This window comes from Podarcis vaucheri, assembly GCF_965113315.1.
Source record: "Podarcis vaucheri genome assembly, chromosome: 9".
In the NCBI taxonomy this organism is placed as follows: Eukaryota; Metazoa; Chordata; class Lepidosauria; order Squamata; family Lacertidae; genus Podarcis; species Podarcis vaucheri.
Window position 1 is genome coordinate 55,843,227 of NC_138767.1, and position 25,461 is coordinate 55,868,687.

Below are 25,461 nucleotides of genomic sequence, written 5' to 3' on the forward strand. Positions count from 1 at the left end.
TATAATACAAAACATATGAATGCATTTTTTAAAAAAATCAAACAGCATTGCATTGCAACTGCTACAAAAGGCAGAAAAATCATTATGTGGTCTGCCAAGACTATGATTAAAAAAAAAAAGTTTGGGCACCACTGGGCTCAAGTGATTTTGTCTCTAGGCTGTTGAACTGGAGGCAGCACAGTTCAACAGAATCAGGGAAACTAGGCCCTCTCATTTGTAAGCACTGTTTCATTGCCCAGGAAGTGTGCCACTATGATGTAGACACTCTGTGACAATGGAGTGTTACTTTGCATACACTTATGATTACTCCTTCTTAAAAAAATACAAAAAATCTTGTGTTCCCAAGATTGGTTGGAATCCAGTGCTGAGGTCTGGTTATGAAATTAAATAATGAATCTCCTGGGAAATTCCAACTCCACTCTAGGTATTTCTTGCAAACCTGAAAGTTTCAGCGCATACATGGTGCTCTCCAGTGGATAGTGAACCAGGAGTTCCAAGCTCCAATCAGAGCACACAATGACCTCCATATTAGATATTAGGATAGCTCAGATGTAGAGTGTGGTGCCAAGGTTGCAGGTTCGATCCCCGTATAGGACAAGTTCTGTATTCCTGAATTGCAAGGGGTTGGACTAAATGATGCTCAGGGTCTCTTCCTATACAATTCTATGATTCTATCATGCATTTCCAAAACCAGCATTTAATTAAAGCAGCCTCTGATTTCAAGTTTAGAGGGACATTTCACTTGCTCATTTGTAACGAGACCCACCTAGCTTTAGCCTATCTCTGGGGAATTCCCATGTGTTGGCATCGTAAGGGAGACGTTCACATTGTTCATCCATAGGGACTTCATCAGGATCCATGATGATAGATAGGTAGCCAGTCTTTAGTTCTCCTCCATTGGCCTGAAAAAAATAAAAGCAGTAGTCGTGCAAATTAAATACAATTATCCTTACTGCTTGGGCAATGAGCGGTGGGTCACATTTACTGGCATTATGGATGTCTGGAACTTTTTTTTTGTTTTTTTGTCCACAGGAATGCAAGTATGCAGTTTCCCCCCAGAAACATCGCAGGGCATGTGCCCACAAATCATTGTTAATTACTTGCTTTATTAATTTCTGGAAAAGGTCTTCTTCTTCTTTTTTCCCCTCCACCAAATGCCTGGTCAATTAAAAAGCACAATTTATGTGCCCTCAAATTCCAGGAAAGAATGTGATGGTACCAAGAGGAAAAAATGCGGCTGTTGATTTAAAGACAATGCAAGAAACAACACAAAAGAGTCCCCATCAGTTTTCATTTGCCATGCAAGATTGATGCCGATGGGACAGTGGGAGAATGGTTTCATTACCCGTTTAACGGTCCGGAGAATGATTACGAGGAGTAACCAGAAGAACATGGCAATTACCGCCGTTCCAACCAGAATAATGAGCTCGAGGTTCGTTTTCTCATCAGTGCCTGGGAAGAGACAATCGAACAGTTCATTGATAGTAGCCCAGAGCAGGTCATCAGCTGAAGTACTGAAAGACGTTCCTTGTCTGAGAACAAAAATGTTAGGAGTCCAACACGTAGCAAGTCAACGAAGACAAAAATGTGTTAAAGGGAAAGTGTATGTAGGGCACTTCAGTACACAGCACAAATCCCTCCACTGGAACTCGAGGTGAATTGACCCAAGAGCAGTCCATAATACTGGTCAGTCACGGCATTCTCTGATTGATTCATCTCCTCACTCTATGAAATAAACCAAGTTGTGCACACTGGTATGTGGTAATATTGGTCTCCCAGCAGGGAGTAAAGAACTGAGCAGATCCAGTCAAAGTTAAGCACTTTTAGGTGTAATCATATGTTCCTGCAGAAAGCCCTGGGATTTTAAAAGTGCTTTAATTTTGTTGGATTGTGCCTTTTGTCTCCAGATAAATTTTCCAAAATTTCCAGTATTTCCAGTATTTACACTGCTCTGAATGGATAGAAGCCAACAAGCAGTATTATATCAAGAAATGTTGGGTAACTAATAAGCAGGGATGAACAAATTTGTTTGTTTCGGGTCTCTCAGTTTCTCATTTTTATTATCTTAAAATTTAGTTTTCCACACTTCTGCATCAATTTGCTTTTTTATTTTTTGAAAAATTCTCCATGAATTTCTCAACATTTCAGTGTGAATTCTCCTAACACATTTTTGACAATTATACACACATTTTTGCAAGGGATCTCTTGTAATAAAATGCATTTGCTTTCACCAACACATGCATTTAAATGTACACTTTATACATGTGGTTTTTGTCACCATTACTTGGCTGGAGAACTGAATGGCAAAATTCAGAAACATGCAAATATTGAAGGACGGCTGTGTTTTGGAAAATGCAAATTGGCTAAGTTTGCTTTTTTAAATGCAAACTGAAGTGAATTTATCTCCCATCCCTACTAGTAAGGGATCAGTGGAAACAATTGGGAAAGGTAATCCCGCCTGGGCATGAGATTATGTTAAATGAGGACTCAATTGCTAGAGGAAGACAGCGCTCCTTGGGAGTAAATGAATCAAGATCCCAGAATGTTGATGGGTGACCTCACCAGCATAGGAAACAGATGTAGGAGGCTCTATACAGATTACAAAGGAACTTGACCAGGTGTAAATATTAGAAGGCCCAAGAGTTTCAGTATCTGATATAGTTACAGATAGGTAGCCGTGTTGGTCTGCCATAGTCAAAATAAAAAAATTCCTTCCAGTAGCACCTTAAAGACCAACTAAGTTAGTTCTTGGTATAAGCTTTCATGTGCATGCACACTTCTTCAGATACACTGAAACAGAAGTTGCCAGATCCTTCTATATAGTGAGAAGGTGGGGAGGGGTATAACTCAGAAGGGTGGTGGGAATGGGAGATTGGGAGATTGGCAGATCTCAACAGGCTCATCTCAGCTATCTGCCAATCTCCCATTCCCACCACCCTTCTGAGTAACACCCCTCCCCACCTTCTCACTATATAGAAGGATCTGGCAACTTCTGTTTCAGTGTATCTGAAGAAGTGTGCATGCACACGAAAGCTCATACCAAGAACTAACTTAGTTGGTCTTTAAGGTGCTACAGGAAGGAATTATAGTATCTGATATAGTGTGAGACTCCGTCTTAATATTTTCTTAGGATGCCAAAGTGCCTAAACTTGATTTTGTTATAGACAAGGTGCTATAGCTCAGGGAAGGTGATGTAGGTCCAATTCCCACTATCTTCAGGTAGAGCTGAGAAGATTCCTGCCTGCAACACTTAAAAACTGGTGCCTATCAATGTACACAAAACTAAGCTAGATGGCATGGCCCAGCAGTCTTATTTAAGTCAGCTTCTTACCGGGTAGAAGTTTACTCTGGCAAACACTGATTAAGCTTATCAGCACCAAAATGGTTCTGCAATCAACATCAAAAGAACTCATTTTTACCATGAAGTTCACTCTTCACCCCATGGCTGTATATTTCAGCTCTTCCATCACGCAATCTGTGCCTCACGTTGGTTTATTGTTTTAACATCAATCGACAGCCTGCGATGAGGCGGGTGATAAATTCCCTCATTCAAATCACTCTCTCACAATCACGTTTCAATTTCTACAAGCCAAAGTAGGCTACGCTCCAGCAAGTCATGTTTGTTGGATAACCGAAAGCACGTATTTACATGGAGGTCTATTTACAGGCACTTTCCATCCCCCCCCCCAAAAAAAAATATGTCACATGGCACATCACTTCAATATCCTGCTGCGGACTGTAAGAATAACAGGATATAGCTTTGGATTGCTTGGTTAAAATAAAAATAAAAACAAAACCCTCAGCAGGTCATCATGCTGGGGCAAGGTTTCTTTCACTAGCTGACAACTCTTTTTTTTAAAAAAAAAAAATGTGTCTAGGGGTGGCTTGTTAATATGCAAAACAAGAAATTTGATCAGAGATTTTAACAGAAGGGTGAGATCTTTGATGAGTGAATGTGATTCAGTGGAAATATTTATTTTAGGGGGACCACTTACACATATGACTGCTCCCACAATTTACTTCAATGAAGTCAAAGGAGCCACTCAGATATTTTGTTGCGGTCCATTCAGTCTACCTAGCATCCTCCTAGTCTTTTCTATTTGGATTTTGACACTTCAGCTTATTTGTTTCTTGGCTACCACACAGTTTCTAGTCTCCCTGACTGGTCTACAGTTCTTACAAACTTATTTTCCTTCAGCCCTGATTCCACTCAACAAACCATGTAGGTTTCAGTGAGCTCAATGGTTTTCTGCAAGAAGAGCTTGCAACATATATTTACATTTAAACCGGGAGGGAAAGGACTATCGAGACCCTGCAGTAATTGATTTTCTGCATCAACTAGATGATCTCTGAGGTACTATCAAATTTTATGCTTCTATGAGAATAAAATATAAATGGAGCAGAAAGTAACACTTTGCAAACCCAGAGACCCGTGGTTCATACCAACCTTCTACTTCAAAAAACGCAGCTGCTTTTGAACAGCCCAGGATATTACAAGCATGGCAAGTGTAAAGACCTTCATCTTCCTTCCTCACCCTCCGTATAGTGAGAGTTCTGTTCCCATCTTTCAAAACAATACCTTATAAAAAAAAAGACACAGATACAAACGTTTCTTTCATTGCCTTTGTTAATTTGACTTGGTCTTTGTTGTTCAGACAAAGGCGCCGATAAATGTGGAATTTTGTAAGAGTTTTCTTATCTTTCATGAGGCTTGTACAGAAGCTCTGTATTTTATACACTCCAAACCCCCACTTTGACTCTTCCATCCAGCCATGAGCCTGGTTTAATCTCAACCAGAGCTCACCAGGATTAAGCCCCAGAACCTGCTTTCAGTGATAAGGATTAGCCAAACACCCCAATGATAAAGAGGGGAGTTCCTCTGACAATGTGAGCAAGGAAAGCCTAACCACACATTTGGCATTAGGAAAGGGCTTTCAGATCAAAGGGCATGTCTTCAGCACAGGCAAAAGCTATCTCTCTATATATTCCCTTTGGTTAATTTTACAATGACTGGATGGAATTTGATTATCAAGGCCGGCCCTACCATTAGACAGTGAGACAACTGCATCAGGTGACAGATGCTGGGGGCCAGCAGTGGCAGCTCCCCGCTTTCCCGAATTCCCCTGATCAGAGGCATTCAGCCCCTAAAGTAGCCTGCTGTCCTCAAGTGCGCTGGAGGACATTATGCCATTGCATTATCCCACTGACAGTCCAGGCAGCTGAAATGGGGTGGCTGCCTCAGGCAGCCAAATGTATTGTGCCAGCCCTGATCTACCTGCAGAATTCCTCATATCCAGTGCACTTATAAAGCTCTCTAAGAACCAAAGAAAAGCCTTCCTGGACCTACCAAACCCAGCTCTGTTTCTTATGATGGCCAACCAAATGCCCATGGGAAACCCAAAATCAGAATAGGAGGGCAATGGTCCTCTCCCACTGTTATTCTGGGATGCAGAGGCATGATGCATCTGATCCTCAAAACAGTATAGGGCCAGGGCGGCTAATATTGAAACGAATGTGCACAGATTGAAGCAGGATGTTTCAAAACCAATCTAAGCAGGTTAGTTGAATGCATGTACAGGGTCCTCCATTGTACACACTGAAGGGTCTGTTGGCAGAATCAGAAACCCTTCCTCTGCTGGGCTCTGAGCACACAGACAGAGCCCTCTGTGCACATAACTGTATGCATGGAGATCTTGCCCAGGCATTCAGCGCATATGTGTAGATTGGGGGCAGAGCCTAAAGCCACGCCAATGCTCATTCACCAAAGCAACAGGTATGGTAAAAATAAAGGCTGATAAAAGGAATAGTGTGTCCCACCAAATATCAGGAGCACAGAAAGCACATTATGCAAAATGTACTTCTTGGTCAAGGAATAAATTAGGAATTACAAAATCAATAGAGAAATGTAAAAGTAGGCAACAAGGGTTAGCCACAGGACAGAACACTCGGCCTCACCTGAATCTTCAACAAGGGTTACGTTGTTTTTAAACCATGTGATGAGTGGAGAAGGAATTCCATTTGCTACACAAGATACTTCTATAGTTTCACCAATATTTGTTGTTTGATTCTCAGGGTTTCGGGTGATTGCAGGTGCCACTGGTTCTGTTGCGGTGGTGGGGGATAAAAAAATTCAGGATTTAAAAATGCAACTTTTGAATTACAATTCTGAAGCAGCTGGTGAGTCATGGTGCTGTTGGAGCACGAGCTACAAAATGAACATCTATAGCAGATTGGACTTTTGCACTTCCCAACTATTATCAAAACACATTTTAAAATGAATTATTTTGAGGGGGAGGAAATACATTTGAATGTTTAAACAGACATTTTTATGCGGATTTCAAAACCTATAGATTAATCTGGAATTGAGCTATTATGACTAAACTCAAAACAATGAGTTTTTATGAGTTTAGTCACAATCATGACAGAAGAGAGTTTCCATGGGTTACCTTGAATAGCGAGGTGTTTGACAAGGCAGTGCCGTGTCTTGGTCTTTTTGTCCTGGGCTATGCACACGTAATCCCCGCTGTCCTGGAGAGAAACATCACGGAGCATGAGTTCCATGGTGATGTTCTCTCCATTGGCTCTCGCAACTGTGGCATTCAGCTTCTGCAGAGCGTCCAGGTTCTTGCAGACAGGCAAAGGCAGCCTGCCAAGCCGCACCATGGAAGCGCGAGGACTCAGCTTAAACCAAATCAGGTTTTCAAAAGTGAACTTGTCTGCCATACACTGCAAGGAGACATTGTGCTTCTCAGTTGGCTGACTCTTAGGCTGAAGGCTAATTTCAAGTCCTCCTGCGAACACAAATGGAGGAACTGGGATCAGTCATGCCGAGATACATTTTGTATTGAGATGTGCAGCTAACGCTTTCATTCTGGAAGTGGCTAGACTTCAATTTTCAGCTCATTACTATATTTATTTTAATTGTGTCTATACTGCTTAATCATCCAAACCTCTAAGCAGTTTTCTTAAAGCAATATAAAATAGACATTAAACTACCAATAAAATCAGGTGCTAAAAAGAAGCTGAGCTAAAAAATAATAATCTAAATATAAGTAAAATCAACCGTTTTTAAAGGATATGCATAATAAAATAAAATGGCAATCAGTGAAAACAATACAGTGAATGCATCTGCCTAATATGATCGGTTTGTATTGGTGCTGACACAAAGCAATCCAAACTCAAAACAAAAAATCCCTGCTAACAGAATGCCCACTGATTGTCATTCGGAAAAGACTGATTGATTGAATCAAATGCTCAGGAAATCTAACATTCTCCTCTGTACTCACTAATGAATAGTGTAGCACCCAAAACAGTCAAAATGGATTTGCCCTTCCACCACAGTGTTTGTGAGAAGACTACATGTAAAGACAGACAACCACATACTTCTAATCAGGCTCCACCCCTTGGTAACTCCAATCACTAGATCTTTCCTACCTCACACAAAGGCCTGGTATGAATGCAACAATAAGCAATGTCTGGGGATCGTCCACCCTGCTCTCCTCCTTTAACCCATGAGGAGATGGGAAGCTTTTGATTCCCATTTCAATGAACCACAGTTAATAGCACTCTACCTCTGAACTCTAAACTGTGTTAAACCTTAACTATGGTTAGTTAAGACTAACTGCAGTTTGTCTGAGTTAGGATATGATACCTAACTGTGGCTGTTTTAAAACAGATGGTAAATGCTTCCAAACTCCTCTTCCTGGACACGCCAGAGGAGTAAAGGGGAGAAGGGGATGGCATGAGCATGAGTTTTGCTGCTGATTGTTTCCATAACAATAAACTATGACTTATCATTCTGTCCAAAGTGGGCAGAGACTGAATTCCTCTTTGGGGAGAAAGGGGCAACTGGATCCATGGTCAGCACTGACTAGAGCATTCCTGGACTTGGCAGTATATCAGAGATACTGCTTGGGTCAGTTCCAATCCTGCTCTACCTCTGCATCTGTACCATGGATAATTTAGGAGTAAAAGTCTGTTTCCAATCCCGGATTATTCTCACTGAGGTTACGCCAGCTTTAACATGATGGCTCATATAGAAGTGCCGTTTTCTGTTTTGCTACATCAAAATCATAATTTTAGTTGACGGTTCACATTTCACAATCAGAATAGGAAGTGAGTGCTCAAAGTTTGGTTTCCATCTTAAAAGAGTAAAAATGATCCTAAAGACAAACAGGACTTCCACAGAACCATTCTAGGATATCATTATTTTTAAAGGAAATGGTAAATAGCACAAGTTTCAAAAGAAAATCTAGTGCGAACGTTGAACTTCCCTGCACATATCCTAGCAGTCTTACATATATTTAGGAGACATTTTTATATACTGGCAGCATTAATGAAACACATATCCGTTTTGCCAATAGCAACGCAATCATTGAGCTATACTTACTGGTAACATGAAAGGAAATGACCCTCTCGCCTTCTCCAACTTTGTTACTAGCCACACATCTGTACAAAGCAGATACATTTGCTGCTTGAATTGTGAGGGTGCTTACAGTCTACAAGAGAACAAGTCGAGCGGTTACATACCTCACAGGCACTAAAGGATTTGGTTAAATCTCACACAGTAAGTCAGCCGAATATATCACCATGGAGCTATAGGCTATCGTAAATCCCAAGGCAACACAGCCAAACCATTGTTTTAGGTCTTTGAAGCTTCCTTGCCCAGCTGGTTACCCATTTTGGCAAACAAAAGTGAAACTGTTTAACCTTCCTAAACCATCTTCCTACAATGGCCAACCCAGATCTTGTTGTCAGTACAGATATTGAATCAAGAAAAACTGAAAATAGACAACTTTCTCCAGCATTCTTTCTGTAATATGATGGTCATCACTAAGCTTATTTATACCAAAGTCTTCAACAGGATGTACTGCCTGCTTAGGATTTCAGCCATAAACACCAACCCTAAACACACTTAGGGGGAGGTCTGTAAGCTCACTGGTAGAGGATCTGCTTTGCATGCAAAAGGTCCCAGGGTGAATCCCCGGCATCTTCAGATAGGACAGGGAAATCCTGGAGAGCCGCTGCCAATCAATGTAGACAATACTGTGCTAGATAGACCAATGGTCTAACTCAGTATATGGCAGCTTCCTATGTTCCTTGAGGGTTCTTAATTCACTCACAGGAGCACAGACAGAGAAGGAAAAGAAAAGGAGCAAAGCAGCTGCAATCTCCTATTCAGGAACCACCACTTTCACGTTACGTCTTAGCATTACATGTGTGAGCCTGGTAATGGGAAGAGGCCTAGGATTGTGCTGTTAAGTCTTCCAAGGAAGGGTCAAATGCCGTTTATCATAGTTCCACATGCAGTAAGCTGCGGTTAAATCACTTTGAAATCCCTCCTGCCATGATTTAAACATTTCCACCTCTGAAGGCTTTTATAATTTGCAATTCTAATTCTAATTCGTAATTGTATTTACCTTGTCTTCCCCCAATTTGTTTGCTCATTTTTATCGTGCATTTCAGAGCATGTGTCTGTGTCGACACATTTTAGGGATTTATATTAAAATATTACAGGTGCATCCTTACTTGCAAACAAGTTCCACTGAACTTAATGGGATGTACTTCGGCGTAAATACACACAAGATTACGAGGTATGCCACTATCATTTTACAGGTGAAAAATTGAGGCTGAAAGAGAGAACTTGAGGCCACCTTGACATATAACAGGGCTGGGATTTACACCAAGTCTCCATTGTCCAAGTCTCCCTCACTGGACCACGCGGCTCTCAGTTTCATGACCACACTCCTTCACATTCTGCGTTTCAAACAGGAGCTAGATAATGACTGCCTCACCTTCATTTTCCCAGCAATAGCGACAAACTGTGTTTTTTCTGTTTCAATTCGATTTCCACCTCTTCTGTCGTTTATGTCTTTCCACTTCTTACAGGCGTAAGGATTGTTCCCCAGTCCAGCTTGGCTGAGTGGAAAAGAACACATAAACAAACATGACCCTTCAAGTTTCCGTTCGTTCGTATCGACAAATGCCCAAGATGTATGCCCTTAAGGTAGAGACAGGTACATTGGGCACCAGGCCAGAACTTTCTGATACTGCAGGCTTGGAATACAGGCCACTAGACTCCCTATGAAAGCTGTGAAGGAGGAGTGAGAAATGAACATCAGTCCCTTTTATATTGAACTCAGATGGCTGAGTGTCAACAAGACAGGAGCCATAACGGAGCTGATAAGAAATAAGAGGGGTGGATCAGCATGGTCAGGTGAACTCTGGAGTAAGCAACAAAGGGGGTACCATACTCAAAAAGAACAGTGAATTGAGGCCTTAGCTAGACCAGTGGCTTCCTAGGACCATGGACTGTTGAGTGTCCATTTGAAAAGAACCCCCCCCCAAACTGGAGGAAGGGTGATTCCCATCTAGCTTCAAGTGGTGGGTTGGGACCCATTAACCAGTCACAGCCTGATGCAGGAACATTAGTTTACTATGGAACATTAGTTTACAGGAACATTAGTTTACTATGGAAGAATATTAAGAAATGGGTCCCCAAATGCATGTTTGGGTTAAAAGTGCATCCTGGGTCTTAAAAGGTTGAAGATACCTGACTTACAATGTCTTGAAGGAGGGCCCAGGCTGGCTGACCAGCCTCCTGAACAGAAGTTCTTCTACTCAGGAGGAGAGGATACACTGCAACTTTTTGTTGCAGATCCTATTTGTAATAAAGAAGATCTCAAACTATATACTCAACCTCCCAAGATGTTGCTGCTGGTATAAGAATAGAAATTCCCAGGGCCTAGACTAGAGGTAAAGTCCCACATGAGAGCACTAACTAGGTCAATTCAATCAGGATACTGATGGGACGGCAAGAAGCTATTCTGGAAACAAACGTTGATTCATAACTTTGACAATTTGAGTTGATTCCGTTCTAAAGGCAGACAGAGAGCAGCAGAGAAATTACTGGATTCCTTAAAAGTATTTCTTTCGGATTCTGGGCCTTGTGCAGGAAATAACTAGCACCAAAGGAAGAAGATAGTGGAAGTCGTTTTTTAAAACAACAACAGGAAAGCTGACTCCTTTTTCTTTCTTTCTTGAAAAAATAATAATAATCTGAAAGGAAGTCTGGCCTTGTGTGAAGCTCAGATAAGGGAAGTGGAGTGGCCCTTGGTCAGAAGCTCTTTCTATCATCCCCAACATCAATCAAGGCACTTCCTCTCAGATGCCCTTTCACAGAGATAAGGCACAGTGTCAAATTCAGCAGAGGGTCGCCATAAGGGAAATCAGAGAAAGAAAACAGACAGATTTGTCACGAGTACAAACAACAACAACAAAATTGCGAGTTAGCTGTTGTCCAGAGTTAAAATCCTATACTGCATAAATACAATTGACAGTAATCCTATAGACATTTACCTGGGACTAAGTCCCAGGGAGCGTAATTACTTCAGAGTACACACACACACACATTTTATATATATATATATATATATATATATATATATATATATATATGCTTTCGTAGATTTTCACGGGTACAGGAATGCAGGTTTTGGTGTCTTCGGGTGTCTTCCCGTGTAAGAGTAGGGGTGTAAGAGTAGGGGTGTCTGGGCGACGTTTCGACGAGGTCTCACTCGTCATCTTCAGGCTGGTGCTTTCGGCTTCAGGCTGGTGCTTCAGGCTGGTGCTTTCGCCCAGACACCCCTACTCTTACACGGGAAGACACCCGAAGACACCAAAACCTGCATATATATATATATATATATATATATATATATATATGTGATTACACTATTAAATAGAATGCATTACTGTAGCCAGACCCTCCAAGTGTCCCTATTTTCCAGGGATGTCCCAGATTTACAGAAGCCGTCCCGGTTTATGATTTGATCCCAGAATGTCCCACTTTTCCTTAAGATGTCCCTATTTTCATTGGAGAAATGTTGGAGGATATGGAGTTATCCAACCTCTGAGCCGTCTGAAGGCAATCCAGTATAGGGAAGGTTTTTTAAAATGTTTATATATATGTTGGAAGCGGCTCAGAGTGGCTGGGGCAACCCAGTAAGAAGTGTGGGGTATAAATACTAAAATTTTCATTATGGAATGGGACGACCCTATTTTCATCAGAGAAATGTTGGAGGGTTTGCCGTAGCCCAAGAGGACTGTGGGTAAAAGCATAAGTGTTCTGCTTATTAAATGCTAACAGCATTGCTCAGGAACTCTAAGAAGCCACATACAGAAATCAGTGTAGTTTGGAAATAAATGCTTAACAATAGTAGAGTTTTGAAAGGTTCAGCCTGCCATCTTGATTCAAAATGGTTTTCCATTGTATCCAAACAGACAACAATCCACGCCTTGATCTCAGGAACCATCATGCAAAATTTGGTTATGATATCGTAAGAAGTGTCCAAACACACAGGGAACAAACAACTTTCCTAAATATTTAGTAGCTTTTTATCTTTTTAAAACAATTGTTTTGCGGGTTTTATACTGTCAGCCATCTTGAGCAACTTTGTACAGAAGGCTGGGATATATATAGCTCACCTTAAAACAAGCAAACAAATAATCCTAACAGTGCACTAAGCCATCAGTTAAAAATAATACTTCCCAAACTTAACAGAGAAGCATGTGATAGATAGATACTCATTTAGAGACTCCTATGATGCATGTTTTGCCCTTGAGAGTGAAAATATTTGGGTCTTTAGCTGCCTGTGTTGCTGGAACCAATTCCCAAGTGCTTCACATTCACAGAGTCATAAAGGAGCTGGTGGAAGTTGTGTCGACTGCCAGGAAGGGGTGGAAATGAATATTTTTATACAGCCTCTGCTCTTCCTCCAGTCTAGCCCAAAGTTAGGTTTTACTTTCCCACTTCACTGCACCAAAGAGCTATTTCAGTGAATAAGGTACAGCAAAATAAATTGAAAGAAACATCTTTGGTCAGAAGTCAGGGCTGTGTGCATTCTAGGGATGAGGATAAATAGGAGGTGAGAGTTTGGATTTCACCAGACACTGTGGTTAGAGTGAAACCTGAAGAAGATAAAGAAGAGGCACGCTAAAGAAGAGGAATGAAGAATGCACCAACCCAACACTCACTGTGACTTGCTTACCTAGCTAGAAACCATGATATCCTCTCATGTCTGAATTAGGCAGCTGATGCAGGTAATAATGCCCAATGAAATTTGGGAAGCCAGAGATGGGTAACATGATAACACTGCCAGCGCTTCTCAGAGATTTCTGATTTGGCATACAGAGAGCATTACAAGAGAGAGCACTCTCAGCTGATCTTATGGATTGTTATAAAGGGATAAGGCAGCCTCTTTGGCACACTAGATCCAAACCAGGAAAAATAGATACTAAAGTAAGGTAAAGGGACCCCTGACCACTAGGCCCAGTCATGGCCGACTCTGGGGTTGCGGCGCTCATCTTGCTTTATTGGCCGAGGGAGCCGGCGTACAGCTTCCAAGTCATGTGGCCAGCATGACTAAACCGCTTCTGGTGAACCAGAGCAGCACACAGAAATGCCGTTTACCTTCCCGCCGGAGTGGTACCTATTTATCTACTTGCACTTTGTGCTTTCAAACTGGCAGGAGCAGGGACCGAGCAACGGGAGCTCACCCCGTTAGCGCCACCCGTGACCCTTAGATACTAAAGTAGTTGGACCCTTTTGCTTTTTCTCCAAGTAATACCAACTTTAGGGTTGAATCAATGGCAAGTCGTGTTGTACTTACTGTGGGTTGAAAGTACATTCTTCCTCAAACTGCCAGTACCACTGAATCCTGGCCACGGCTGGAACAGCGTATACCGTACATGTTATGGCTTGGGTGGAACCATACTTATATGAATCCACAGGGGCTAGAAGGGCATTCTCCCCAATTTGAGGTGGAACTGCAGGAGGAAAAGAAAGACAATTACATTTGTGGGTTCTGGCAATCACTAATGATTCGCAGCGAGCAGTTACAAAAGAAGGGAAGAGTGTTCTTCAAAACACAGGACACAAAACTACCATCACTGTTTGACAGTAACCCAAGGGATAAAGGTAAAGGTAAAGGGAACCCTGAATATTAGGTTCAGTCATGACCGACTCTGGGGTTGCAGCACTCATCTCACTTTATTGGCCGAGGGAGCCGGCGTACAGCTTCCGGGTCATGTGGCCAGCATGACTAAGCCACTTCTGGCGAACCAGAGCAGTGCACAAAAACGGCGTTTACCTTCCCGCCGGAGCGGTACCTATTTATCTACTTGCACTTTGACATGCTTTCGAACTGCTAGGTTGGCAGGAGCAGGGACCGAGCGCAGGGAGCTCACCCCATCGCGGGGATTCGAACCACCAACCTTCTGATCTCCAAGCCCTAGGCTCTGTGGTTTAGACCACAGCACCACCCGTGTCCCTATAACCCAAGGGATACTATTGTGCTAAAAAAAAAAAAAGGATACTTTTGATGCAGCAGGGAGAAATATTCCCTGTGCAGCCAAATGAAGGGGGAATTTGAGGAGGTGAGGCTGAACGGGGCAGTTGGGGGGTGTCAGGAAGGATGGGCGAGACGCAGGAGGACAGCAGGGGAAGGACACGCGATGTGCGGAAGTCAGGGAGAGCAATGAAGACAGGAAAAGAGCAGGACACAAAGGCAACTCCTACATACACACACAGAGTGCGATGGAAAAAATAATCTTTTTGTGAAACAACTGGATAATCAAAAGTCTTCCAAATAAATAAACTGAGGTGGATGTTGGAGTCAAGCAAAATAAGCGCAATGGATGGCAGCCCACCTGGGGTTTGAGAGACCAACAGCTTTTGTTGCCTGTCTGAGGCAACACAAAAAGAGGTGTGGTGAAAAAATAGAATAGCAGAAGGCTTAGTGAGTCAATGATTCGGCACCCAACACTACTGCCAATGTGATACTGGGCACAGTTCAAGGTTCTGCTTTTAGCAACTTGGAACCCAACTTGCCCACTGTATCTCTGGCAACTGTGTTCATCAGATGGGGCACTGCTGAGAGTACCAGATGCCCCAGAAGTGTGCTTTAGCTTGTACTAGAACCTGGGATTTTGTGTAGCAGTTCCAGCTCTCAGAAATCAGTTACCAGCCAAAATTAGACAGGTGCCTAGCATGATGTTTAGGCACCCATTGGTGACTTTTGTTGTTGTTGTTTAGGAGAGCTTTCTCTGAGGTGCAAACCGTGTAGTTTATAGAAGTTCAATTTTATATCTGACAAAATTGTTTTGTTGCTTTCAGAGTTTAACAGATTAGAGTTTAAGTTTCTGTGTTTTTATTCTGTTCCGTACACCATGTACGCTGCTTTGGTAGCTTTAGCCTGTGAAGTGGGGCTATAAATGTGCTTAATAAATAAATGAAACTGGATTGCTGTGTTTAGAACCACTCTAGAAAATGTGTTAATGGGATGGTTATTTTAATAAACCCCAGGTGGGGAAGAGGGGAAAAAATTGGTTCGCTCTGCACTTTAATGCAAATCTACCTAATTCAAGCTTCCCCAAACAATGTGTGAACCAAAGAAACACTATTCTTTGAAATTCACATTTCTCCACCCCCACCCCCACCCCCAAAAAAGGTAGGAAAATCCTATTAGGATTACTAATGCACAAAAAATGCACATATTTGGGAAAATAGCATACAAAAATTATTTGCATTAGAGAAAATTGCTTAGGAAAAAAATGAACTAGGCAAAATTGCATGCAAAAATTGTATATTAAGGGAAATGCATGCCAAACAATTGATTGCGGGGGGGGGGGGAGAGAAACAGAGAGAAATCAAAATTAAGAGCTGCATCCATCTCTGCCTTAGGGTAATAATGATTGGTAGCCATAGCTCTGCATTCTGAGGGGCACCATTCCAACTTTTTGACCTATCAAGACATGCACATAAAAGCCACTCCCCACAGCACCTGATATAAACAGAGCATGCCCACACATTGGCAGCTTGTCACTGACTTCAGTGGACGCAGAATTTCTCTCTGAAGAAAACAAAGATTTAGGAGAGATGAATTTACCATTCACAACCAGATGAAAGGTGTGCTTCTCTTGTTCTTTGTTAATGGGATTGGTCAGAATGATGGTATAATTCCCAGCATCTCTCTCACTCACTTCGGTGATTGTCAAGGAGTAACCGAGTTTAAGCGTTCGATTTGCAGCTATGGGTTTTCCGTTTTTATACCTGCAAACAAACAAGCAAACAAAGACGTAAGTGTTTGCTTGGCGGGCTTTAAAAATAGAATGTAATTAGGCAGAATAGATTTACTGAATTATTTCATTGTAAGAATACTTGCCCACCTTTCATAAGGTTGAGTTACAACATTATTAAATAGAGTTATAAAAACATATGAAACAATTACAATTATAAAAACCAGTAAGCTGCATAAAACCATTATAATGAGCAAACAGTATAGAGTCATCAAAAGGAGGTGGATCCCAGAAAGCTAAATATCTTAACTATCAAAGGTCAGGTTAAAAGCCTCTGTTGATAACCTACTTTTTTCAGGAGATCTCAGGGATAAAGTATCAAAGAAACTCTTTATTCTTATAGTAGTCCTGCAAGGTAGGATTATTCATCATGGCTCAATGGGGATTCTCACATCCATGTGTCCTACTTTATAGAAGGCAGTCCTCTATTTGGAAAGCTTTACATTATATACTGCTTGATTGTAAAAGCGAACAAAAAACCTTCAAAGCAGTGTCTTCTCTTGGACAATGTATATCCAGAGGCATTATCCAATTTTGGCTCTCTTGTTATAGAAAAACCTGCTCCAATTCTTACCATTTTGCATCTGGAGGTGGGTACCCTTTGAATATCACAGGAATCTTAGCCGGCTCGTTCAGTCTTGTCTCCACCAAAGATTGCATTCTGCCCGTAACGATGAAAGGTTTTTCTGTCGGAATTTAAGAAGGCAGCAAGAGTTTTTAGATAGCAGATTTCTTCTTTTCCTGAAGTAGAGGTTTTCTGACTGTACGTAGATTTTTTTAAAAATTGAGACTAATGGCAACCTCTATTGAACAAGAGGAACCTTCTGTACTCTGGAAGCCCAACACAATTGTCCTAATATGCCTTTCTCAACACCTGCTCTGCATCATTGGCAGCCATGGGGGAGTGCCATGACATCACACCATGCATTTCCTTATTACATTACACAGGGGAGAGAAGGAGGAACTAAGGAATTTGTCCAGGTGTATCTTGCAAGGTTCCATATCATCCCACTGTGCGTTTTTGAAGATATTTAAACATTTAGAATAGAATCTTACTCAAAGAAAGTCCACTTAAATTAATTGAGGTCCATTAATTTTAATGGAGCTATTCTGATCTTTATTAAATACAACCCTCAGTATCGTCCAGAAATTTGGGTCTGCTTCTCCTGTTCATTTCAACCATGCATGGCAGCGGTGACAACAATAGTTGGCTGAGTAAAGGTGAATAAACAGGGATTGGCTTCAATTGGAAAACAACCCCCGATTGTTCCTTTACAACTATGGCCTTGCCTGACACACATTAGGTGTGCATGACTGTCAGTGGGATGGTCTGGTGGACTAACTTGACCCAGTGGACAGGGGTTCTCCATGCTGAGCCTATAGGATTGTACTTTACATCTCCATTGTTTCCAGCTCATTCTCCTCCAAAAACAAAGCAGCGTAATTATAAAAGATTGAGGAAATCCTTGGACTTTGGTTTAATAGCTGTCTCAATCAGCATAGTGGTCCTGCTCACCTCAGGTCAGCTGTGTCACCTACTGTTTACCAAGAGGCAGAAGGGGAGGCTAGCAAGTTCAGCACAGTGCAAACACGCCAGCAGAGCCAATCTGGTCTCCCGCTACTGTGTTTTCACTGCATCGACCTTGCTGTCAACTCATCCCTTCCTCTTCTACCTGCCAGCAGCGACTCAGCCAGCTAGAGATCAGGCGAGTGTTGTCACCCCAACATGTTGTTTTTTACTGGTCTTGATTTTACTGTGGTTTATTTAAATCAGAGTCTCTTCTCCCTCAGAATCTTCTTTGCACAAGTATCAAATCCAGGGGGATGCCTTACCGTGGACGATGACATAAATACTGTTTTCCTTAGTCATACTGCTGCTGGAGGCAGTGCAGCTGTATTGACCGCCATCATTTACGGTCACATGGTCTATGGTGAGAGTGCTCACAAACGTCTTCTTCACTTCGCTACCAGATGAAGTCTTTGCATCCCTGATTACAACATGGCTTTTCTGTAACAGAGTTCAAAGGGACTGATTTCAGCATCACCTCTTTAGCTTTCTCTCACCCATGTAACATAAAATGTAGAGGACTTTTTTCTACTTTGAACAGACAGGGTGAATGACAGTGTCTACAGATAGACAGATCTGCAAACAGCTACTCACCTAGGTGAACAAAGATTGTTCCCAGGGGAGTAGGTACGGATGCTTTTGCAATCTGGATAAAAATGGGTTTCCTGTTGGCATGATGCTCATGATTTATATTGGAAATGCATATCCAGGTGGAATAGCAACACCAGTAATTTTTGTGAACTTACTGCTACCACCATTTGACAACTGTGTAGGAAGATCAGATTTCTGCAGAAGGTACTATGTTTGAACATCTGCACTTGTGAGTGGAAAATGGCCTCAACAGCTATTAAACAACTATGAAACATGTCCTCTTTTGCATTTGGTTGCCCTTACTCTTAGCACCATGTGCTTTTCTGAATATATCTTCTCCAGCACTATGATGGAACACTATGTTAGTAGGAATTATTGTCTATCCTCAGGAAGGAAAGGAATTCCAAGCATTACTGATGCCGCTGAGAAGGCAGCAATGGAGGAAGGACGTGAATCAGCCATCCCTGTATGAGTGTGTGGTGGCTGCCGACTGTCTAGCTGTCTCTGGCATGGGTACAGATTGATGATGTCAACAGAGCAGCTGATGATGTCAACAAAGCAGCTAGCCAGTTGCATGGGGCTGGCTGAGGTGCTCCGCAGCTTCCACTGAGGAGGGCAGTCATTCCTCCCACCACGATCCTAAGGCAATTCCTACTAGAAAATGCTTCAGTGACTGCCGCTAAGTTACACACAAATCATCCCAAAGTTGGGAGCTCTAATGATCCCAAGCGTATCATTGTTATCCATGCATTTCTGAGAGCTAGGCAGCAACAACGCAAAGGACCGGCAACCCTTTGGGCTTCTATCCACGAGTTTTATCTTTAAAGGGAAGCTACCTTGCTTGCTGTCGTCTTGCTTGATGGGTATGCCCATGCAAACACGATTGCCACGTTCAGCTCGGTCCTTGCGGTGCAGTTTAGCGTTAACTTCTCCCCTGCAGCCAGCTCTACTTGGTGAGGAGGGCTCATAATAAGGTCATGAATTTTATATCCTGAGTAGAAAAGGGGGAAATGAAGGAATAACAAGTTGAACCAAAGCCACATTGTAAAACTGCCTCCATTTTGGGAGGCAACCAAAACAGTGAAATTTCAGATAAATGAGGGGGTTTGGGAAGTGGGGCCTGGATTGATCTTACTGCTGATTATTTTCAGTTACACTCAGAGAGGACACACTGAAATAAATGCACTTGACTAAGTTTGTGGATTTCAGTGGGTCTTCTTTGAGTATGGTAAGTTTGATATCACCCAGCAAATCCAATTGGCCATAAAAATCTGTCAAGGCTCCCCACCTTGGACTACATGGACTACATGGAACTGGCGGAAATGACTGGCAGAATCCGAGACCAGGGAGAGGAGTTGGTGGAAGAAGACTGGAAAAAGTTTAAAGATTATTTACAGAAATATTGTAAAATTAATGAATGTTAGAAAAATGTTGAAATGAAGTTATATGGCTTTAGGAGAAATATTATAAGGAATTAAAGTACAGATAGGTTAATAGAATATTAAAGGGAAAAATAAGGTTAGAATGAGTTAAGATAATTAGAGGATAGAAAACAGAGGAGGATGGAAAGGAATTGCTGAAATAATTAACAGAAGTGGAATACAAAAAGGGAGGTGTGAGGAGGTCGTGGAAATAAGTGAATGAAAGAAGGGATAATTAAATTGGATGATTTATTTTATTGTCTTAGTCTTGTTTTGTTAATTTGATGTGATGTATTGTATTGTTTTTCTTTTTTCTTTTGGTGTTTTTGGAAAAATAATAAAAAATTCTTTAAAAAAATAAAAATAAAATCTGTCAAGGCTCACTTCCCAAAGCTACCACTCTGCCCACCTGCCACACACCTGGTGTCAGAATTACACCAGGAACTCATTTTTGCCTCCATGGTTTAAAACCATGTGCCCTGACAGAGCACTTGCAAAGCAGAATGCATAGGCCTTTGCTTTGATAATAATTTTTATTAATTTTCAATTACCATCCAATAATAGCCTCATTATAACAGTACCAAATTATAATGCAATTACTAATACCAATCATTCAAATACCGAATTGATGGTTTGAATGTTTTCTTTATTTCTGTGTTCCAAAATCTTATTTATTTCAATTACATTCCCTTATGCAACATAATACATAATCCCTTATACAACAACTGCAACATTAATAACTTCTATTCGTGTCGACACATTAAATGATTTATAGAACTACAAGTGAGGCACTCAAACAGTGCCTAGGCCTTTGCAAGCCCTGACAACCAGCTGATCCTCAGGCGTACAGCAGGTGGTCATCGCTTGGAAAAAAACAGCCTCAGCCAAATCGGAAGACCTGGCAGACCAGAGATTCTCCTCTGCTGATTTTCGCATTAATTTAAGGAATGTGATTGGGTTCAGTGACATGCGGTGAAATTTTCCATAGGGGAATAGTTAGGGCTAGAGGCACCAGCTTGAGAGGGTGATGGGGGGGATGTTTCACATGTGAGCATTGCACCTCCCTCCCTAAGCCGGGCAGAAGCTTCCCAAGTTTTGGGAATGAGGTGCCAGAGGAACATTTAGGGGACTAGCCTAGTCCACTGACTGCACACCACTGGTTGGGTTTTGTCAGACGGCAGTGGTGGTTGCTCGTGAGTAATCAGTCAGGACTCAGACCTGTCTTTTACAAGTTTTATTTTGGTGCAAAACTATTTACAGTGCAGAGCCACAAGTTCATGTCTGCCTCAATCGCCAGCAGAATCCAGGAGTGGTTGTTTCCAGGATCTCCCCCAACATAAGAGCTTCGTCACCCCAGCTTTTCCTTCCTTCTTTGCGTTTGACACCTCTGTGCAGGGTGGGCAGTGGAAGAGGCATGCTTCCCTCCTGGCCAGCTTGACCAGGAGCGGTGCTGAGGCTCCCAGCAGCATCCTCTGGCCCTTTCCCCTCTTCCCCACTAGAGGTGTAGCTTTCCTCACCACAGGAAGAGGAACTGCTTCGCAAGATTTTCAGAAGTTCCCTGTAACCCAACTGCCCCTCTGCTTCCCTACCCTGTTCCGATGGCAGTACCCTGACATGTTTCTTCGTCTGACTTTCACCCAGACAGTATTGGACAGCCACATTAGTTGAAATCCATACCATTTTAGTTTTAGAAAGATGATGGTTACGTTAAGCAACAAAACTTCATGCTGTTCTGCTGAACCCCCTTCCATTAAGCTAAACATAATGTAAATAACAAATAAGATGGCCACAGAATGGCTTACCTACAACTACCACAATGTACATCACAGATTGGTAACTTTTGCCATCTATCTTTGCTTTGCAGTAGACCATGCTCACATCGTTGATCAAGTTGGTGGGAATAGTGAAGCCTTTCTGACTGTCCCATGTAATCGATTTGCCATCAGGGACAAATATTTTCTCCGGGTACTTCTGCATGGACACCAGGATATATCAATCGGTTAAACTGTCTCAGAGAATTGAAAGGATGTCCAAGTTGTCCACCACATTCTCATCCCACCCACCAACATAGTCTCTTGCCATCAACCCCTCCTCCAAATGTGAAGAAAGTGTGAAGGTGTCAGCAGCAATTAGTCATGGGGACAGCAGGTGCTTTTCTGGTGGCAGCACTGCATTTGTTGGAACAAGGATGGGACAGGTCAAGGAGGAAGGGGTTAGGTCAGGAAAGCTCTTGGGTGACAGTGCATGTGAACATGTGGGGCTACTGCCACCTTGCCCTACTCCATCCCCACTCCAATGAGCTCAGCATCAATGGGAGGATGGTAATGGCTCTGGTACCCTTCAAGATGCCATGAGTGAGAACTACTAAAACAATGGACAAAAGGCAGCAATTCCTTTGTCTTACCGCATACAGAGATACGTTCAGATTTGACGTGGAGCCAAGGCACGGTACCACCACAGTTTTGTTTCCAGTTAAATATACCACACCAATCTGATCACTAACGGAATTCACAAATGGAGACCGGCCATCGGGAAGGTCTGTAACATCTGCAGGGGGTAGGGGGTGGGGATCAGATAAATACAGTACAACCAGTTTGCAAATACTTCTTAATTTTAAAAGCAAAATGATATACAACAGTGTAAACGAGTGATTCCGTGTTAGGAGGTTGGAGTTCTAATACAGGGGAGCTAATGGCAGGTGGAACCCCCAGCAAATCTGTATCCTGATCATAGCACTCTCTGCCCGGCTGAACACAATGATTAGGACTGAGATTACCTCATTCCCCTGCTAACCGGATGATTGATCTGAGGATGGGAGAAAGAGTGATCTACATCCTGTCTGGCCAGAGGTGTCCTTGCTCTCTTGCCAGAGGAGCTGAGACAGAATGAAGAGGTGTGATTTTTGTGCCCCACTGGGCCTGCACCAACTCCTAGGTAGGCCTTGTGTCTGGCCTGTGTGGTTGATGCAGACACCAGCATGTTTGCATGCTCTGGTGTGTGCATGTGATGTGTGTGGCCTTTGCAGCAGCACACATGCTGCAGCACATGGCGGTGCAGCCTTCAGGTCCAGAATGTTTACCCACTGCTGCTAAACCCAACTACAGTATTTTGGTCAGCTACCGCTCTTCCAGTTTACCGTGTTAACTGCTGATTACAAGCACCAAGGAAACAAATTATTTTGATACCGAATAATTCCTGCGATTGAGATATGTAGCTTTTATTGAATTGTTTTTATTGGGTATGGAATCGTTTTTGAATTGTTGCTTTCTACTGAGTGGTTTTATTGTACACCATCTTGGTATTATTTTAATATATAGAAACTTTTAGCCTCGGTAGCTCAGTTGGTTAGAGTGTGGTGCTGAGACCACCAAGGTTTGGTCCCTGTATGGAATGGCTGCCTATTTCTGCGTTGCAGGGCATTAGACTAGATGATCTCCTTCCAACTCTACAATTCTATGATCATCAATTATAAACATAAATATAGAAAGCCCCAAGCACCCATTATCTGCCTTGAGAATGGAAGCTGTAGTCCTCTCTATAGGAAATGCCAGGGTCAACAAAGAAGTTTCTTTGCTCACAAGAGAGTGTGGGTATGTGAGGCTCTATGAAGCCCCTTAAAACTTTATACATGTTTACTCAGATGTAAGTCCCATTTCTCCAACAAGACAAGCAAAGGTATAGAACTGCAGCTTTAATCTTCAATTTCCCAAACAGTCAGCACCTACCTTGTACATAAACATACACACTTGACATTGTATGGTTGTCTTGGTAAAGGCACTTGTAGGCTCCCGTGTCATTGCCTGTTACTTTTGTAAGAGTGAGCATCTTACAGTAGACATTGTCTATACAGTCTGTCACCATCACTCGGTTTTCAGCACTGGTCTGGTTGTTAGGCCAAAGCCATTCCAAAGCTCTTTCACCACTAAGGTGGGGAAAAATGAGAGGTATGAGTAATGGCAAACTCTGACATGATGCAGGAGTTTATCATGGCAGACCCCATAGCAATGCCCCCAAGGGGAGTCCATAGTCACGCACCCTAAAGAAGAGTCCCAAACTGTAGGGAGGTGTGTTGACCTACTCAATATGGGGATCAGCAAGAGACATTGTCAGTTAAAAGACACATTCCAGCCATGCAAAGGTGCTCAAGGAAGGGGTAGATCAGGGCCAAGGAAGGGTGTGGCTAAGTGAGAATCTCAAGAGCCTGCAAGGAGATGCCTAGAGGGCTACATGTAGCCCCCAGGCCTCTGGTTCCCCACCTCTGCCCTAAAGCTTTAAACAGGTGAACCAGGAATGCTTAGATACACTTGAATTTCCCTTGGTTCCTTGTTTACATCCTTCTCTTTCAGTTATCATCTATTATGCAATGATAGCAAAGAAAGTCACAGTAAAAAGGGGGGGAGTGATTCAGAAAAACACACACTTTATAAACGCAACCATCAATGTGATGCCCCAGCCTTACCTGCAATTAATTTGTAGCGTATCATTGGCTGTCACAGTAATAACAGATTTTTGGATGCTAAGGGATGGTGGATCCAATGAAACAGATGAGCCTGCAAAATAACAACAATAAAAGTAACAGTTTTATTATTTGCACCCTGCCCATCTGACTGGGTTGCCCCAGTCCCAGACCAAAGAACATGCCAAATTACACACACTCAACAAAAATGTGATTATATGTGTCATACATAACTCACTCATATGAAAATTCTGTGCCTATGCCTGATCCACACAGGTCAATCGGATAGGGGTTGTGCATTTGAAGAGTTAAATTAGGAAGGATTTCACACATCATACAGAAATTCATGAGCTCTGTCATAACAGGAAGAATGGGCAGATGGTCAGAGGCTAGCAACTCAGCTCTGCAATTCATACAGCAAGGGTGGAGTTCCTGTTTTGTTGCACCGCTAACTTCAAGGTCTAACTAAAGGATGTGGGGCATTGAAACAAAGTGAACTTGACTCTACATGATGATCTCATTCTCTCAGGAACAACTTAATTCTTTTCTTACTTTTTTAAATAAAAAACAACAACAACCAATTAATTATAAATTCATCATTTGCCAGTGCTTCCAATTAATTAGCCTCATTCGACATTATTCTGAGGAACACATCAATATAAGCGTTAGACCACTGACTTAAAGAAGGGGTCTTTAAACTGGGAGTCTGGTGTGCAAAATGGCTGACTGATCCCACTGCAGCTATTAACCGTAAAGTTTGTGTATGTGAAGATGAACATACAGTGGTACCTCGGGTTAAGTACTTAATTCATTCCGGAGGTCCGTACTTTACCTGAAACTGTTCTTAACCTGAAGCACGACTTTAGCTAATGGGGCCTCCTGTTGCTGCCACGCTGCCAGAGCACGATTTCTGTTCTCATCCTGAAGCAAAGTTCTTAGCCTGAAGCACTATTTCTGGGTTAGCGGAGTCTGTAACCTGAAGCGTATGTAACCTGAAGTGTATGTAACCCAAGGTACCACTGTATATGAATGTGATTTGGATTGCAACTCCTATCAGCCCCAGCTAGCATGGGCAGGGGGCTGGTAGGGATTGCAGACCAGAACAGAAGTTGATGGAAGCTGTAGTAACTCCTCTTGAAGTTAACGTAATCCTATTGCTCAGATTTTTAGAGGATGCTTCTTTTGCTACCCAAGAGCTGAGAATTACACAGAGCTTAAAATTCATCTGTTCCTATAAAATAGGGTTGCCATCTTTCAAAAAGTGAAAATCCATACACAAAAGTTGAGCT

At 42.3% G+C, this 25,461-nt stretch overlaps 1 protein-coding gene across 1 annotated transcript in view; it reads right to left on the reverse strand.

Annotated features, from left to right (window-relative positions):
• Positions 1 to 25,461, reverse strand: part of KDR (kinase insert domain receptor) — a 48,314-nt gene that overhangs the window by 16,936 nt on the left and 5,917 nt on the right. Inside the window, exons 2-17 of the mRNA XM_082238022.1 lie at positions 24,176 to 24,266; positions 23,442 to 23,638; positions 22,121 to 22,263; positions 21,519 to 21,687; positions 19,132 to 19,286; positions 17,971 to 18,145; positions 16,712 to 16,823; positions 15,948 to 16,111; positions 13,671 to 13,827; positions 9,795 to 9,918; positions 8,390 to 8,498; positions 6,447 to 6,791; positions 5,956 to 6,102; positions 4,448 to 4,579; positions 1,346 to 1,452; positions 767 to 902 (exon numbers count right to left, since the gene is read on the reverse strand). Coding sequence (XP_082094148.1) covers positions 767 to 902; positions 1,346 to 1,452; positions 4,448 to 4,579; positions 5,956 to 6,102; positions 6,447 to 6,791; positions 8,390 to 8,498; positions 9,795 to 9,918; positions 13,671 to 13,827; positions 15,948 to 16,111; positions 16,712 to 16,823; positions 17,971 to 18,145; positions 19,132 to 19,286; positions 21,519 to 21,687; positions 22,121 to 22,263; positions 23,442 to 23,638; positions 24,176 to 24,266 — 2,463 coding nt within the window. The remainder of the gene's footprint in view (positions 1 to 766; positions 903 to 1,345; positions 1,453 to 4,447; positions 4,580 to 5,955; positions 6,103 to 6,446; positions 6,792 to 8,389; positions 8,499 to 9,794; positions 9,919 to 13,670; positions 13,828 to 15,947; positions 16,112 to 16,711; positions 16,824 to 17,970; positions 18,146 to 19,131; positions 19,287 to 21,518; positions 21,688 to 22,120; positions 22,264 to 23,441; positions 23,639 to 24,175; positions 24,267 to 25,461) is intronic.